Source organism: Trichechus manatus, unplaced genomic scaffold, assembly GCF_000243295.1.
Source record: "Trichechus manatus latirostris isolate Lorelei unplaced genomic scaffold, TriManLat1.0 scaffold00065, whole genome shotgun sequence".
NCBI lineage: Eukaryota > Metazoa > Chordata > Mammalia > Sirenia > Trichechidae > Trichechus > Trichechus manatus.
In genome coordinates this window covers 8,237,723-8,256,897 of record NW_004444001.1, presented here as the reverse complement: position 1 = coordinate 8,256,897, position 19,175 = coordinate 8,237,723, and the positions used below count along the sequence as shown (strand labels likewise).

At 35.4% G+C, this 19,175-nt stretch overlaps 1 protein-coding gene across 12 annotated transcripts in view; it reads right to left on the bottom strand.

Annotated features, from left to right (window-relative positions):
- The window catches only part of UBR2 (ubiquitin protein ligase E3 component n-recognin 2), a 130,623-nt gene that overhangs the window by 85,210 nt on the left and 26,238 nt on the right, over positions 1–19,175 (bottom strand). For 7 of the 12 annotated variants that reach the window (XR_002824582.1, XM_004379458.3, XM_023734206.1 and 4 more), the window contains 3 exons: positions 8,332–8,410; positions 6,336–6,449; positions 109–239 (listed from right to left, as the gene is read on the bottom strand). Coding sequence is in view for 11 of the 12 variants with exons in the window: in XM_004379458.3 (XP_004379515.1) it covers positions 109–239; positions 6,336–6,449; positions 8,332–8,410 (324 nt within the window). In the remaining variant the exon portion in view is untranslated. Of the gene's footprint in view, positions 1–108; positions 240–731; positions 2,609–2,998; positions 3,091–6,335; positions 6,451–7,655; positions 7,766–8,331; positions 10,634–19,175 lie in introns of those variants that run through there. The other 5 variants (XM_023734207.1, XM_023734208.1, XM_023734210.1 and 2 more) reach the window with 5 other exon arrangements.

Genomic DNA, 19,175 nt, shown 5'->3' with positions numbered 1-19,175 from the left:
TTCCTCTGCTGGACACTAATTTTTAAAGTAAGATTATGTCCTACTCTAGCTAGCTATATTAAAATTTAGTAATTCCTCACATAAAAAGAATAAATAGGTTATACTTACGTCATCTCTAAATCTGCTGGCAATTCACCTTCTTTTTCCCAGGTTAATATCTCTACTGCATACCGAAACATAATAGCAAAAATATTGTAAGTTCTTGCTATCATGTCTTCTGATAAATGCACAAGAGGATCCTGAAAGAAAGAGCGGGGGGGGGGGGGGGGGGGGAAGCAACCATGTTAAATGCATGTTAATTTTCCTCTTTCTCATTCTACTTCCACTCCTCAAATGACTATTGTAAAATGCTGACTGGTCTTCCAGCTCCCTGCTTCTCTACATTCAAATAGATCCCATACGTCACTTCCTACCAAATCAAGCTTCCTAAAACATTCTGCTCAGAGTAATCCCAGTTATTGAATTAATGAATCAAAATATTAAATGATATTCCAATGCCTAATGAATAAATCTAAAATTGCATTCTAGCAGCTCTAAGACCTAACATAAAACCATCTTTACAGCTTCATATACTACTAACACCTAGCTTCTCATAATAAACAGATGTTATCTAAAGACAGACAAGCGGTATTTGGTTTTCTTTATAACGGAGAGCCTAATTTCGGGGATTCTGCAGGTAAGAACTCAACCAGGTCAGAAAACTTCCCCTTAATCTTGTAAGAATCACTCACTTGTCTACTTTCTCTCAGCAGGTAAGAGACATGAATGCATGTTAACAGTAGACCATCACACATCAGACTTAACAGTGAAGAATCCACTACATTTCTAGATTAATGTAAAAAAAAAAACTTAGTTTTTTACACTAAGTTTATCATGGTATCTTTCAGTTAAGGTTGACAAAATGTTTTACACAATCTTTAATTGTAACACTTTACCTCAAGTCTTAACACTTTGCTTACTTAGCTTGACGGCTAAACAGGGTTGTATTCATTTTTTCAAATAAGAAAATTAACACCATGGAATGGAATCGGCAAATTTTTTGCAAATGTACACATATAAGGATGCAGAATATTTTTGAACACATACACCCAAGACAAGCCTGGCAGACTGCAGTAAAACAAATGGAGAAGGTGAAAATAAAAAAGAATGGAGGAAAAAGGACAAAGATTCCTAAACAAGATGGGTCCAGAGGTTGGAGACAGTAAATCTACGTTTCCCAGTAAGAAAAAGCGTTTCCAAGTTCTCACAGCATCTTTTACTTATGACTCTTCCCATATAGGCTGCTTTGTATGTCCCATCAAGTATTTTCTTTCTATTAGCAAGGTTTATTATTATTTCTTACAGAGGTGCTAGATGTTGTTATCATAACAAAACCACCTGTGTACAGAAGGAACTAGAACTGGTACCTCCTGGGCATTCACAAAAGAGCGGGCACAATACAACATGAAACTCACACTACACCAGAATAGAAAGTAAAACCAAAACTCAGCTTTCTTGAGTTTTTATTGTTATACTGTCTCATTTATTTAGTCATTCCATTTCTTACAATTACATTCCATAATATAAAACATTTAGAGAATGAAGAATTACGATAAACAGAATTCATAAGAATCAAATGATCCTAAGTCAGAAACATCAGCTAATTACTGAAAATCCAAACCAGCAGTTTTTAAACTTTATTCTACAAAATCCCAGGGTCTGGTAGAGGTGCTTCCTATTTGATTTACATGTCAGTTAAAAAATATATAATAATCTATATTAAAAAACTGTAGTAGAAAAATATACTCTAAATTGCATTATGTTACATACTGGGAATCACCAGTGGGGAATTTTGCAGCTAGATTAACCCACTTTGGGGCAGGCCTAGGAATGCACATTCTCTTGCTATCTTTGTATGTACATTTAACTTCTTGAAAAATATGTCACTGATTAAGAAAGAATTATTTCTGCAGTTAAGAGATGGTAGGCCTGTGCAAGTCTGCTCAGATGTACCATAGTACATTAAATGCCAGGAAATACTGAGGCACTTGTACTCAAAGTGCTATTGTCACAGCATAAGTCAGTTGTGACAAGTAAATACATTATCACCTTATCCTATGTTGTATTATCAATTATTACTAATAATTTTAGTTCTTTGATTATATTTATGTTAGAGAATGCAAGCACTTTTAGGTGAGTCAACTTTGATTTACTCTTCCTTCAAGCTAGAAAGAGGCTAAAAAGTTCATCAGCGGTTATCTTAGAGGGCAATGGGAGTTACGGAGAACGTCAATCTTGTATATGATACACTTCTGTAATGTTTGCATTTTTACATATAAACATGTAGTACAGTAAAGACTTTAAATGCTGTCATATGCAAATAAGGTGTGAATGAGGATTTTCTCTTTATTGCCCAACTAAAACAAAATACAGAAATAAACTAAAGGCTTAACAGTCATTGTATGGATTGAAACATGTTCCCCAGAAAGATATGTTGAAGTCCTAACCCCCTGTACTGGTTAATGTGACCTTGTTTGGAGAAATAGTTTTCCTTTGCAGATGTTATCAGTTAATGAAGTCATACTGGAGTAGGGTGGGTCCTCATCCTAACCCTTTTGAGCGGCATCTTCTAAAAGAAATGGACAGACATGGAAACAGAGTCACATACAAGGGAAAGACAGCTTGTGAGGACCTACAAGCAAAGGAACGTCAAGGATTGCAGGCAGCCACCAGAAACTAGGAGGCATGGAACAGTTGGTTCCTTTCTCAAAGTTCCCAGAAGGAATCAACAAGGCTTGAAACCTTGATTTGGACTTCTAGTCTCCAGAACTGTGAGAAAATTTCTGTTCTTTAAGGCCACTCATTTTGTGGTATTTTATTAAGACAGCTCCAGGACACTAAGAAAAGTTATCAAAACACAGAGCCAAACGTTTGGCTAGTCTATACTATACTATACAGCTATATGGACATTTGTATGATCTACATTATAAACAGATGTTATCTTGACTTATTTTCTTACCTTTATTTTCCATTCACCTACTTTGTACATCTCTTTTCTTGTTTTGAATACTTTTTTATTACATTGGATGTATTGCTAAGTCGCTGCAAATCCTTTTTAGAAAGAGATTTAATTAAATAATTTAATTTAATGAAGTTATTAATTCATCTTATGAATTGACCAAGTAGATAATATACTATTTAACTTATAAAAAATAAACCTATTAGTAATACCACTTTTATGTTTTATTACTGGAATTTGTATTAGAATTTTATTTGAAAATAAAAAACAAAAACAAGCAATTCCACTGCTAAAAATGCTTTAAAAAAAAATTATAATTTACTATTAAAAGTTCCATTTCTGAAGTCTAGACTTTGTTGTTGTTCTACTTAGGTTTAAACCCCAGCTCCAGCACTTACTATGCGGAAGGCTTTGGGCAAGTTTCAGATCTCTCTGAAACTCAATCTTCTGCATTTATAAAATACTAGTAATAAGAGTATCTATCTTATAGGGTTGTTTTGAGAATTAAATGAGACAAATCAAATAAAGTACTTGACATAAGTTTTAGCTAATAATAATCACTAATCTACATTCAAATGAGATAGGAGCAGCATTGACAGGGGAACACTTCAGATTATCAAAATCTTCATGAAGGTTGTTCATTCAGTTAATATTTTTTACTTAACGAAATATCATTCTAAAAAGGATTTGTAGCAATTTAAGTGATACATCCAATGTAATAAAAAAGTATTCAAAACAAAAAAAGAGATATACAAAGTAGGTAAAGGGAAAATAAAGATAAGAAAATAAGTCTAGATAACATCTATGTATAATGTAAATCATATAAATGTCCACGTAGCTGTATAGTATAGACTGGCCAAACACTTGGCTCTGTGTTTCCCAGAAGCCTCAACAAAAGGAAACACAATCAATTGTCAGACTCATACCAAGAAAAACATCACGTTTCTTAGTACAGAGACCCTATGAAAAATTTCTTATGGACTTTTATGAAGATCAACAAAGGAGACACTATTACATATTATATTGTGGTTCTGAATTAGGAGAGATATCTTCGTACCCATGCACTCTGCTCATTCCCATGCCCAAGGGGCCATCTGGAAATCTGGTTAGGTATTTTCTATTGTCACAGTGGTGGGAGATGCTTCTGGCATTTAGTGAGTGGGAACCAGGTACGCTAAACACAACGCTTCTGACAGTCTATACCAGGGGTTGGTAAACTTTTTCTGTAAAGGGTCAGAGAGTAAGCATTTTAGTCTTTGCAGCCTGCAGGCACTCTGTGGTAACCACTCAATCCTGCTACTGCAGTGGGAAAGCAGCTATAGACAATATATAAAGACTTCCAACAGAACTTTATGGGCACCAAAATGTGAATTTTATAGAATTTCCACATCACCAAATACTATTCTTCTGAAGTTTTTCAATTATTTAAAAATATAAAAACCATTCTTAGCTCACCAGCCAGCCCAAGACAAGTAGTGGACAAGATTTGGCCTGTGGGACTATACTTAGCCCAAGTGTGGCCTAGACAATGAAGAATTGTCCCATCCCAAATGCCAAGAGTTGAGAAGATCCATGAAACTCCTAAACATTATCCCTACAAAATACTTTACCAACTTTTTCTTAAAATGCAAGCTGAATGTACAACAAACTATATTCAACAAAAGGCATTTTATGACAGGCTAAAAACCTACGTTAAAAGAATGTATAGGTCTCTTTCAGTTCAAGCATAAATTGTAGGAAACCTAGATATATTTATAAATTTAGTGAGTGGACTCTGGGTATGCTATCTTTTAAGTAGTCCTTGAAGGCTTCATATCTTTTTACTGAACTTTTAAATAGGAATTAAATGGAAGAGTTTGGACTTTTTACTCTTTGTCAAGTTCCTACAGTATGTATTTTCTAGGGCAAGACCATATGATTCCAGCCAGGCAGGTGATCTGGCTGGCATGTACTTAAAATTCAGGAAATTAACCAGAGAATACAGTATTTGATAGCCACTCCATTAATGTACAAGAATAAGTCAACAGAAAAACTGCAGATCCAAATTTTTTTCTTAGAAAACTATTTTAAGTCTATTCTAACACAAGGACAAAAAGGTAATAGAAGTCCTAAAGTGGTTTTAATCTTTTGTTAGAGTAGAATTCCTTTTTAAAAAATATGTCTTTGTTAGCTTTGTTTGTATTTTTACATACAGATCTCCAATCCAATATAAAAAACAGATAAAAATGGAGCCGGTCCAACTCAAGTGAAGAAATCCTGGAGCTCTCACCACTTGGCAACGCCCTATGGCAAATTCTAGGACACTTGCACAAAGTCTCAGGTTTCTGTGAAACACCGTTTAAAAGACACTGTTCTACACCACACTGTCTTGGTCATTCCATTAAAATACTTGAGACCTGTAAGGCATGTGCATCAGGAAGGACTTGCCCCAAAATGATATTAGGCCTACTAACAGTGCAAAAGTACTTTAAATGTACTCACCTCTCTGCTGTTTAAAAATAATAAAATTTAGATTGCAACTAATGTCACAAAACAATATGTGTACAGATTTTTGAATGAGAAATTAAATTGAGCTGTAAACTTTCACCTAAAGCACAACACAATAAAAAAAAAATAATAATAATAAAATCTAAAATAAGGATCTTAAGCCAAACATCAAATTGTTGCAAACAGCAGCAGAGATTGAAACATTAAGAAGAGAGTTCACTAGGTCATTACAAATATCATTTAGGAAAAAAGAAAAAAAAGCAGGACCAATACAAAAAACAAAAAGCACATATTTACAGGTGGAGTGGATATAATCTGTACTAAACTATCATCTCTACGCTTGGTCCCATCACATATCCAATGGCACTGATTTACCAGGAGATGATGGTTAGGATTGGCTGCCATGTATGGCCACAGAAAAGAAATCTATCTGGCCTACAAAGCCTTAATTACAACACAAATATACAAAAACCAACTAAGTTAACTGGTCTACACATATAAAAAAAAAATTCCTTCAATAATAAATTAGGACTTTAAAAAAACCTCATATATGCTTAAAACAAAACAAAATGTCAAAACAAACAAAAAGACCTAACCAAATTAAGATTCAAAAAACAAATTTAAACTAAATTTGCAGAATTTCAAGCGTATACTACTAGCAATAGTACAGCATCCCCCCCCAAAAAAATGCAAAGAATTTTCCAAGTACCTTCAGCCACTGTTAATAGTGATGAGATTATTTTGCTTATCCATTTTTCATATTATAACCTAATTCTTATGTCTGAAAATATTTCAAACTCATGGTTAAAACAATATTTCCTTCAAAATAACTTGGTAAAAATGTTTTTACCTCCTCTTCCTTAATTTCAGAGGTGTTAAGTTCATGTTTTTGACAGTAAGGACCCTCTTTCCAAGCTTCAGTATCACCACAGTCACAGAAACCTCCACCTCCTGAAGTTGTCATCTTGAAAAAAAAGTGTAAAGTATCTTGTCAATAAGTATTTACTGAGGTCTATCAGAGTATAAATAAGGATATCAAGTGCTAAGAAAGTAACACTGCTTAGGTGTTTAATTTCTCTGGAGGGATACTTACCTTCATTAAATATTGAATCTTTCAATCTTTTAAACAAGCCTAAAAGCTAATCTAAGTGATTTCAAAATAAAATAAGCTACTTTGTAGTGTCTAGTAAACTACAGATATTGTAAAGAAGTAGAATATGTCCATGTACATGATTTCCTTAATTAGGAAAATCACAAGGACCATGAGGGTTTTTCCTGCTGGGTTCTGGCTAAATTGGTATAATGTTGGTAATCTATGCTAAGAGATTGTGGTGCTATAATGCAGTATAACAGATTCAAGGGTATAAAGATTCCTATAGCTTCTGTCTCCTGGAAGACTTAGAGATCTTAGACAAAGTTAGCAACAAAGACTACAGATGTTTACTTTTCTTCTCTAAAACTCTCTAAATCACCACTCCTTGAAAGGTCAGGCAATAGAGGGTCAGGAAATAGAAAAGTGGACTGCCTGGTCAAAAAAAAAAAACTTTTCACCACTCGTGTGGTTCAATAATTACTCATACTTCCTTAAGGTATGGCAGTGCTTCAAGGAAATCTAGTAACATAGAACCTATTAATAATTAGTAGATCGGAAATTCTGCTTTTCTTAAAATACTGTGAGGAAGAGCTTTGGAATAATTACGAGATGTAGCAATTTTTAGAAATGAGTCCTACCTAATTCTCTCCAAAGGAAGAATTTGTGTATTACATATCACAATACAACGAATGTAACCTCCACAAACTACAGTTATTCCCAAAGGCTGCAAATACATATGCCAGGAAACATGGGCAGGCAGCCATTTCAAAAATGAAAACCCAACCCTACAGTTTATACGCTTGTTTCTGTTACCAAACACAGGTACAGCAGGTTAAAGGAGACTAGGTTCTCTTGCTGATTTGAGAACAAAGAGAACATACAAGAAAATAAGGAACCTAATTTTGTAGTTGTTTTAGTTCATTATTATCAACACATAGGTAAAGTAAAAACAAAAAGGAGGAAAAGTCCTGAACCCAGCAGAGTTTTTGTTCATTAAGAACAAGAATGATACATTCCTTCTACACCTTTTCATCTGAGAACAGGGTGAAAAGTTCCATCTAACATAAGTTCTCTAACCTCTAAATCTTCATGGCTCTGTCTTCAATTTCCAGTACAGGAACTTAGGAGTAATCCGCCTTTATCTGTATCCCCAACTTAAAGGCAAATCTGGTTTTTGAAACCTGTGACTGCATTACAGCAGTGGAAGAATAACAACACTGGTGGGTCTTGTGCTCTGGAGTTGGACCCTCTCCTGCACTGTAGTAGACGCCTCTTTAATATTAAGAAATGACAAATCTTCTGTAAAAGATGACCAACAGATATACTACTTCTTAAATGTATAATTACATCACTTTTGCTTATTCTTTTTCTCACACATCCTCCCTTCAGAACCTCACTCTCACACTCTGTAACTTTTACTTTTATCCTCTAACTTTTGATAATCCTCTTCATAAACCTAGAATTACAAAACTGGTAAACACAAAAAACAGCAAAACAAAAACAAACTAGTTGAAAACCAATACGGAAGAGCTGATACCTACACTGTCATTCTGGAAGACATGTGTCCCAAGAAGACTGGATTCATAATTCACTTCTACACTGCTATCATATGTTTAATGGTATTTAATATCACATTGCTCAAACCACGTTCCCTCTCCTTTTTCATATTAAATCTTTGGGTTTTAAAAAGGAAGAAAAGGTATCTCATATAAAATTCAATACTCAGTATGGTTATTATCTTGACATTACTAACCCTATATCGATGATCTCTGTGAACACTTCCCAAAAAGCACTCCATGCATAAAACACAAGTTGGATCAACTGCACAGTCTCTGTAAAGTTAAAGGAAAAATAAAAAAAATCAGAGTCTCATAAAGTAACTGTATATTTCACAACAGAATAGCTTCAAATTGGAACCCATCCTAGAACGGCCAGAATAGTGAAGTTTCTTACTGTTATAATAGAAGAAATAATCATTCTCAAAGATCTTTCAGATCTTTGATCAATGAAATCAGCTTAAGACTGTGCTTCTCCTACTGGACATGTGCTAGGGAGTCTTTAAAGGCATGGCATACTGTTTTTTTTTTTAATTATAGAATGATAGTTTTTCTCAAAAATCTGGGGAAATCATATTTTACATCAAAACATACACATGTATATGGAATAGATTCAAAATCTGCATAACTGCTTAAGCTGTATCTCAAGACTTCAAATAACTTCCTCCAAGTAGGTATTTTAGATCAAGGGTCTTCAAAGCAATGAAGAACTTAAATGTTTAAATTATGTTTGAAAATTTATTCTTAAATTTTAAATTAAAAATAGGTTTAAATTTTAATTTAAATGGGAATTTAAGCATTCAATATACAGATTGACATGGATGGCCTCACTGGGTCCATATGTCCAACGGTCACATAACACATACGGTCCATGAGGTATCCTGAGGGGGAAAGTGAGAGTTCCACACGTGGATGAGTTGACAGCGCTGCCCTCTGTTGTTTCACTGGCTTTCATCATACTGCCAGTTAGATACATTTACAGATCATATCTTAAATAGGAGAATTTTTATAATTCCAGGAAATGAGGTGTTCAGTCATGATTAGTTACATTTTTCACAATGTGTCAACATTCTCTTTAATTGTGTTCTGTTGTCCTGTTTCTAGTACTCTAGGTTTCCCTGCCCCCTTAACTTTTCATCTTTGCTTTAGTTTAAATGTTGACCTTTTGATTTCATATAGATGGTTTTTTAGTACAGCGCCATACGTACAAGTAACATTCTTTATTTTATGTGCCATTCTGTTGTTTTGCTAAAAGATGATCTCAGGGGAAAGTTTTGGTTCAAGGTTTACAGAATCTCAGGGCAACAGTCTCAGGGAGTTCTCTGGTCTCAACTGGTCCAGTCAGTCTGGCCTTTTCTAAGAATTTGAGTTCTGTTCTACATTTTTCTCCTACTCTGTCTGGGACCATCTATTGTAATCTGGTCAGACCAGTCAGTAGTGGTTGCCAGGTACCATCTTGTTCTTCCAGTCTCATACAGAACATCTTAAAATGTGGTAGGATCAGTTTGCCTTTACTCTCCTTTTTTAAAGGTTCACTAAGCTATTCACGAACACTTATTTATTCTTCCACACATCATTTAGTATAAGTTCACAGTGCTCTTTAAAAATATCCAATTTTCAAGAGTACTAACATCCTTATAAGAATAGATTATCATATCCAGTATAATTTTCTATGTCCTTTATTGAAGTTCTAAAATTTTCTTCATGAGTTATATGTATTCCTGTAGATTAATATCTAGGTACTTTCTAGGTTTCGCTGCTTGAATTTTACATACACACACACACACAAAATCTCATTTTCTAGTTGGTTAAGTTTGATTAAAAAAAAGAAAACTACTGATTTTTAGTACTCTTAATGAAGTAAAGGTAGCTCTAATAGTTCATTGATTCTCTTCCCCACCTAGAGGTAAATGAATGTATAGTCTGTATAGAATGACAATTTTATCTTTTCCCTTCCAATCTTTACATCTTTTATTTCTTTTCCTTATAGTGTTGGCACTGAACTTCAACAATATGCAATACAGCAGCAGTAATAGTGGACATTTTTGCCATGCTCCAGATTAAAGTAAACACATCAAAAGGTTCTCCATTAACTATTACGTTCACTGTAGGTTTACTAAGAAAGTTTCCCTCTAGAAAGAATCAAGCTTCTATTTTGCATTTCCTAGGTTAAGAGATATGGCTGCTAACCAAAAGGTCAGCAGTTCGAACCCATCAAGTGCTCCTTGGAAGCTCCATGGAGCAGGTCTACTCTTGTCCTATAGGGTTGCTATGAATCAGAATCGACTCAACAGCAATGGGTTTATATGAATTATACTGCAGGGTAATCAAAGGATTAATGAGGGACTATTTTTCTTTTATACAAGAAGTCTGGCTAATAAAAACAAAAACAAAAGATAAAATTAGAATATCACAATTTTGTTACTTCTAATGAAACAGTGTTTTCAATCACCTCATATGCATGGGAAAAGCTGGACAATGAGTAAGGAAGACCAAAGAATAATTGATGTCTTTGAATTATGATGTTGGTGAAGAATATTAAATATACCATGGACTATATCAAAAGAATGAACAAATCTGTCTTGGAAGAAGTACAGCCAGAATGCTCCTTAGAAGCAAGGATGGTGACACTTCGTTTCATTTACTTTAGACATATTATCAGGAGGGATCAGTCCCTGGAGAAGCACATCATGCTTGGTAAAGTAGAGGGTCAGTGAAAAAGAGGAAGACCCTCAATGAGATGGATTGACACAGTGGCTGCAACAATGGGCTCAAGCATAACAATGATTGTGAGGATGGCGCAGGACTGGGCAGTGTTTCATTCTGTTGTACGTGGGGTCACTGTGAGTTGGAACCGACTCAACAGCATCTAACAACAACAATGAAATAATAGATCTAGGCAATTATCAGTGACTGCTAAAAAAAATTAGGTAAAAAGGTTGATGTATGTATGCATGTACTGATCTATCTATCAAACACCTGAACTGACTGATCAATCTTAACAAAATGAAAGCCAGCCAAGCATCACGTGACACACGAAGAATTGAGAAATTATACACCAATCCTTATGAAGTTAAGGCCCTCCTCTTCCCCCCTAAAAAAAGCCACAACAGAATTTAATCAAGACTAACTACCTGTTTAGAAAAAATACAGAATCATGTTATGCAACACTATAGGGATACAATCAACAAAAATACAATGTGGAAAGTTCCACAGGACAAACGACCTGGTGTTATGGACTGAGTTGTGTCTCCCAAAAATACGTGTTGTAAATTCTAACCTCTATGCCCGGTGGCGTAGTGGTTAATAGTTCAGCTGCTAACCAAAAGGTCACAGTTCAAATCCACCAGGTGCTCCTTGGAAACCGTATGGGGCAGTTCTACTCTGTCCTATAGGGTTGCTATGAGTCAGAATCGACTGGAAGGCAATGGGTTTATGCCTGTGGTTATGATCCCATTTGGGAATGGGCTGTCTTTGTTACGTTAATGAGACAGGATGAGTGGAGGGGTGTCTTAAATCAATCTCTTTTGAGATATAAATGAGATTCAACAAGCAAGCAGAGAAGATTAAACAAGCAGAGAAGCAGAGACGAAGGAAGAGACATGTCAAGCCACAAAGATCGCCTAGAAGCAGAAGCTCAGAAGAAACAAGGACCTTCCTCCAGGGCTGACACAGAGAAAAAGCCTTCCCCTAGAGTCCGCATCCCGAGTTTGGACTTTCAGCCTCTTCAACTGTGAGAAAATAAACTACTGTTTGCTAAAGTCATCCACCTGTATTTCTGCTACAGCAGCACTAGATAACTAAGATACTTAATTTCTTAGTTACATAAACAGAGAGAAAGAAAAAAAAAGGATAAGAAAAGAAAGATGGAGAAGGAGTTATTATAGACTTAAAAAACACTTACGAGGCATAGTTACAAATGCAATGTGTGAACTTTGGATTCACATTTATGAATCTATCAGGACAATTTCAACCCTAGCTACACATTAAATGACATTAAGGAATTAGTGTTAATTTTATAGGGTGTTAATGGTTGTGGAGAAAAAAGAAACTACATACTGAGTATCTGCTGATAAAAGGGTATGATGTCTGGGGTTTGCTTTAAAGTAATCTGGCAGGACAGAAAAAGAAAAAGAATACGTGTAGGGGGTATAGACTAAAAAGAGTTGCCGTATGTTGATAACTGCTGAAGCTGATTGATGAGTACATGTCAGGTCCACGATACCACTCATTCTACTTTTATTATGTTTGAAATTGTCAGCAACAAAAACGTTTCCAAAATTCAACACCCAGATACATAATAAAGTTCCCTTACATACCTAGTTTACTAAGAATTTATATCATAAACAGCTACTGAAGCTTTTCAGATACTTTTCTGAATCAAATCAGAAGAACCTATTTTTCTTCTTTGGACTACTAAAATGGTAAATTACATGAATATATGTTTTAAAGTTGAACTACTTTTGGATTCCTGGGCTAAACTCCATGTATTTGTGATGTATCACTCTTGGATTCAGATAGCTAATGTTTTATTTAGGATCGTTTGCTCTATAGCAATAAAAGGAACAGCTTTATATGTCTCCCCCTCTTGTATTGGCTTTATCAACTTTTAGAATCAAGATCATACTAGCTTCATAAAAGAGCTGGGCAGCTTTTACTTTTTTCTCACTTTCTGTAGTAACCTGTTTAAGAAAGGAATTAATTGTTCCTTCAAAATTTGGTAGAATTTACTAGTACTATCATCCAGGCATAAGAGTTAAAGCTGCTAATCAACAGGTCAGCAGTTCAAATCCACCAGGCACTCCTTGGAAACCCTATGGGACAGTTCTACACTGTCCTATAGGGTGGCTATGAGTCGGAACCGACTCGACAGCAACGGGTTTGGTTTGGTTTTTATCACCCAGGCATAGATTTTTGACTATTATCTCAGTATTTTTCATATTCTATTCAAGCTACCTAGCATTTTTTTTCTAGGAATTTATCCATTTTATGTAAGTTTCCAAATTCTCTTGGTTCCTGGGACCTTTAGTGTTTAGTAATTTTTCCATGGCACCTCAACGCTGAAAGATGAACAGTTCTGTTTATCAAATAGTTAGGCTAAAAAAAACTTAGCATCTGTCGGGCACTGCCTAACTTCTCAAACTCTGGAATCAGACTGGCCACTGCCACTCATTTCCTGTTCTACACTGATTTCCACAAAGTATCTGCTTATTAATCACAGCAACCGCAGAGAACCCAGCCAGATATGATGTCATTAAAAGGAATACAGTAAGTAGATTTCCCAGTTTTCATTCTGAATTTTGTGTATTCACATCTTTTTCCTAATCAGTCTTGCCAGAAATTTGGCTTACTAATTATTCCAAAGAGCCAGACTCCTCAACTTTTCTATTTCATTTTCTGATCTTATCTTTCTTATTCCCTTTCTTCTTGTGTCAGTTTGCTCTACTGTTCTTTTTCTAACTTTTGAACTGAATGTTTAGTTTAATTTTAAAATAATTTTAGTCTTATAGAAAATTTAAAAAAATAGTAAGGAGTTCCTGTATATACTTCACCCAGCTTCGAATGTTAATCACAGTACAATTATCAAAATCAGCAAATTAACATTGGTAAAATACTATTAACTACAGACCTTATTCAAATTTTACCAGATTTCCCACTAAAATTCTTTTCTGTTGCAGTATCCAATCCAGGATCCCACACTGCATTTGTCATGTCTCCTTAATCTCCTCCAATTTGTTACAGATCCTCAGTCTTCTCATCTTTCAGGACCATGATACTTTAGAAGAGTATTGGTCAGTTATTTTGTAGAATGTCCCTCAATTTCGGTTTGTTTGATGTTCTCATGATTAGACTGAGGTTATGCATTATTGGCAAGAATGTCACAGAAATGATGATGTGTCCTTTGCAGTGCATCATAACTAAGAGTAAATGAAATTAATTTGGTAGGTCTTATTCCTGGTGAGGAGCCCTGGTCATGCAAGTGGTTAAGGTCAGCAATTCGAATCCACCAGCAGTTCGCTGGAAACCCTACGGGGCAGCAGTTCTACTCTGTCCTATAGGGTGGCTATGAGTTGGAACTGACTCGATGGCAATGGGTTCGGTTTTTTTGGGGGGGTGGTGGTGGTATTCCTGGTGTGTTAACGTGGTTAGGGTGGTGTCTGCCAGATTTCTTCACTGGAAAAAAGTTACTATTATTTCCTTTATAATTAATAAATATATTTTGGGAAATACTTTGTGACCATGCAAGTATCTTGTTTCTCTTCAAACTTTCACCCACTAATTTTAGCCTCCATCAGTGGATCCTGCCTACAATTATTACTGTGGTATTTGCCTAATGGTGATTTTCTATTTCCCTCATTACTGCTTTATTTATCAGAATTCTTCAGTAAGAGAGAGCTGTCCTTTCTTCCCCATTTGTTTATTTACTTATTCAATCATTTGGTTATATTAGTATGGACTCACAGTTATTTATTTTATTCTACAGATTATAATCTAATACTACAATTTTTATTTTGTTGCTAAAATTGTTTCAGTTTTGGCCATTGGGAGTTCCCTCAGAATGCCTCTTGTGTCCTTTTAACATCTCCTATCCTTTTTTTGAGCACTTCTGTACCTTCAGACACTACAAGATCCTCTAGACGTCTTTTGCATTTTCCTTGCCCCAACCATGAAATCAATCTATTCTCCAAGGAGCTCTAATTCCTTTTATTGGACAGTAGTATTTAGAAACCAGTATCTAGGCAAATGGAGCCCTGGTGGCCCAGTGGTTAAGAGCTTGGCTGCTAACCAATGGATTGGCAGGTCAAATCCACCACCTGTTCCTTGGAAACTCTATGGGGCAGTTCTACTCTGTCCTATAGGGTCGATATGAGTCAGAATTGACTTAGTGGCAACGAGTTTATCTAGGCACACACACATCACTTTTTAAAAAAACTGAGTATAATTCATAGACTGTAAAATTCACTCTTCTAAAGTGTACAATTGACTGGTTCTCAGTATACTCAAAAGTTGTACAACCATCACCATTATCTACTTCCAGCACATTTCATCATCCCCAAAAGAAACGCTGTACCAATTAGCAGTGATTCTCCATTCTCCTCTTCCTCAACCCCTGACAATCACTAATCTACTTTCTGTCTCTATTGATTTGCCTATTCTGGACATTTCATATAAGTAGAATCATACAATATGTGGCCTTTTGTATATGGCTTCTTTTATTTGGCAGAATATTTTCAAGGTTCAGCCATGTTGTAGCATGTATCACTTACTTCACTTCATTTTACAGCTGAATAATATTCCAGTTCATTTTTCAACTGATAGATATTTGGGTTGTTTCCTTTTTTTGGCTATTACAAATAATGCTACTACGAACATTTGTGTACAAGTTTTTGCATGGACATACGCTTTCATTTCTCTTCAGCATATAGCTAGGAGTTAAACTGCTAGGTCATACAGTAACTTTGTTTAATATTTGAAAGACTGTCTGTTTTCCAACACGGCTACAGTATTTTACAATCCTGTCAGCAATGTATGAGAGTTCCAATCTCTTTGCAACCTTACCAACACTTGTTACTGTCTACCTTTTTTGATTATAGCCTTTCTAGTGGGTGTGAAGTGGTACTGCATTGTGGTTTTGATTTGCATTTCCCAATGACTAATGATGCTAAATATCTTCTCATGTGCTTGTTGGCGATTTGCAGATCCTCTTTGAACAAATGTCTATTCAAATCCTCTGCGCATTTTAAAATTGGGTTACTTGTCTTTTATCGTTGAGTTTTAAGAGTTCCTTATACGGATATATGATTGGCAAATATTTTCTCCCATTTTGTGGACGGCATTTTCACTTTCTTGAGTGTCCTTTGATGCATAAAAGTTTTCAATTTAAATTAAGTCCAATTTATCTATTTTTTTTTCTATAGTTGCTTGTGCTTTTGGTGTCATATCTTAGACACCTTTGCTTAATCTAGGATCACAAAGATGCCTATGTTTTATTCCAAGAGTTGTGCAGTTTTAGCTATTATATTTTCTTATATTTAGGTTACTGATCCATTTTGAGTTAATATCTGCATACTGTATGAAGCAGTCTCCAATTTCCTTTTTTTTTGCATGTGTATTATCTAGTTGTTCTTGCACCATGTGTCAAAAGAGTTTTCTTTCCCACAATGAACTGTCTCAGCAACTTTGTGGAAAATCAATTAACCACACATGTAAGAGTTTATTTCTCTCAGATCTATCCCAGTGATTTATATGTATCACACAGATTACTCTGTAACTGTTCTATGTGTACTTGAAAAAAATACATATTCTCTTAGTTAAAGCGTTCTATTATATTTGATAGCAAGTCTATTAATTGTATTGGTCGAATCTTAGGTATCTCTGGTTTTTATCTGCTTAATCTATCAGTTTCTGAGAGTAGATATTAAAGTCTCTAGTAGTAATTGTTTATTTTTTATTTCTCCCTGCAGTTCTAGCAGTTCTTGCTTGATACACATTGAGACTTTATTGTTAGGTGCATCTGTGTACATTATAGATACTTCTTATTTATCGATTGCTCCTTTTACAAGCATACAAGTGCCCTTTAGTGTCCCTTACGCTTTTGCCTTAAATTCTATTTTGTCAGATATTAAAACTGCTACTCTAACTTTCTTTTCTTAGAGTATATTATATTATTTGCCTGGCATAGTTTTTCCCCATTTTTCTTTCTGCTTTCAGTGACTTTCTGTTTTACTTTGTCTCCTATAGACAACACTTTTGGATTAAAGAAAAATATCAGTCTGAGAGCCATTGTCTTTATGTTTTTATATAAAGAAGAGTAAGCTAGAGCTGGTCCTCTAGGAGCCCATCGTTTAACAGAAAAGACAGGTGTATACTGCTTCAGTACCATTTGTTAAGTTCTATTTTAAAAGTATATAGGGTGGGCTAAACTCAGTGCATCTAGAGCACTCACAATCTTAGGGGACTGTCTAAAGCGGTCATCTCCAAACTCTCTCGACTGCATATCCTTCTGTCAAAATGTTCTGAGCATGCACGTTCTAACTATAAATATCTTTATCTATTCATATTAAATATATAGTGATACTATATTTTACATGTATTTATAAGTTATAAACACGTACTACTGCACTAATTAGAGTCTCCCAATTATACTACAGTATAACGGAAGTTGCAGGAGTGGAAAAATGAGGCAGAAAAAATATTTGAAGAAATACAATTTAAACTTCCCATATTTGGTTAGAAAAAAAAAAAAATCAACTTAGAGACCCAAGAAACTCAGCAAACCCCAAGAGGATAAATACAAAGAATATTAAAAAAAAAAAAAACCCGTTGCCGTCGAGTTTATTCTGACTCCAGTGATCCTGAGAACTGCCCCATGGGGTTTCCAAGGAGCAGCCGGTAGATTCGAACTGCCGATCTCTTGGTGAGCAGCTGAGCTCTTAACCACTGCACCATCAGGGCTCTGCTAAGAATACACACCTAGGTATATCACACCCAAACTGCTAAAGCCCAAAGATAAAGAGAAAATCTTGAAGGCAGCTGGAGAAAACCAAAGTATTGCATACAGGATGCTAAAAAACAGTAACAACCTCCTGCCCCCATCAACCCAGAATTCTATATCCAGGAAAAACATCCTTCAAAAATGAGTACAAAATAAAAACATTTTCAGACAAATACAAACTGAAAGAATTCATAACCACACTGAAGGGAAATGACATCAGACTGTAACTAGGATCCAGAAAAGGAATCAGCAAACTACAGCCTGAAGCTGTTTTCGTAGAGCCTGCAAACGGAGAATGGTTTCACATATTTAAAAAGTTATAAAAAATAAATAAAAGAATATGTGACAGAGACCATATGTGGCCTGCAAAGCCACTAGCTGGATGTTTACAGAAAATGTTTGCTGACCTCTGATCCACAGGAAGAAATGAAGATCACTAGAACTGATGCATATACAGGTAAAAGTTAAACATTATATGTATTTTTTATGCCTAAAACAAGGCACAAAATGAGGAACAGAGGAATAAAAAACACAACAGACAAATAGAAAACAAAGAAAAATGGCAGGCCTAAATCAATACACACATTAATAATTAATTATAGCCATGTCAATAATTACATTATATATAAAGGGACTAAATACTCCAATTAAAATGTAGATGTCAGACTAGAAAAAAAAAAGGAATACAAAATTGCTGCCTGCAAAAAATCTACTTATAAAGACACAAATTGGTTAAAAGTAAAAGGATGGAAAAAGTTATAGCATGAAGACACTAACCATGATAAAACTAGAGTGGCTACATTAACATCTGATAAAACAGACTTCAAGGCAAGAGTAACAGGAGAGTTAATAAGGAAGGACACTGCATAATGATAAAAGGATCAATACATCAGGAACTCATAACAGTTATAAATATGTATGTATGTGCCTAATAAAAACGCTTAAAAATACATGGAACAAAACTAAACTAAAAGAAGTAAACAAATCCACAACCTCATTTAAAGATTTTATTTTTTCCCATACAAAAATTTATACATACATTGTTATGTGACTCTAATTGCTCTCCCCATACTGTGACAGCACACTCCTCCTTTCCACCCGATTTCCCACGTCCATTCAACCAGCTCCTAACCTTCTCTGCCTTCCCATCTCACCTCCGGCCAGAAGCTCCCTGTTTAGTCTCTTGCATCTACTTGAGCTAAGAGGCACACTCCTCACGAGTATCACTTTATGTCCCACAGTCCAATACAGCCCTGTCTGAAGAGTTGGCCTAGGAAATTGTTTTAGTTCTGGGCTGATAGAGAATCCAGAGGCCATGCTTTCCAGGATACCTCCAGTCTCAGTCAGACCATTAAGTTGGTCTTCTTACTAGAATTTGAGTTCCGCACCCCACCTTTCTCCTGCTCCATCCGGGACTCTCTGCTGTGTTCCCTGTCAGGGTGGTCACTGGTGGTAGCCAGGCACCATCTAGTTCTTCTGGTCTCAGGCTGATGAAGTCTCTGGTTTATGTGGCCCTTTCTGTCTCTTGGGCTAATACTTTCCTTG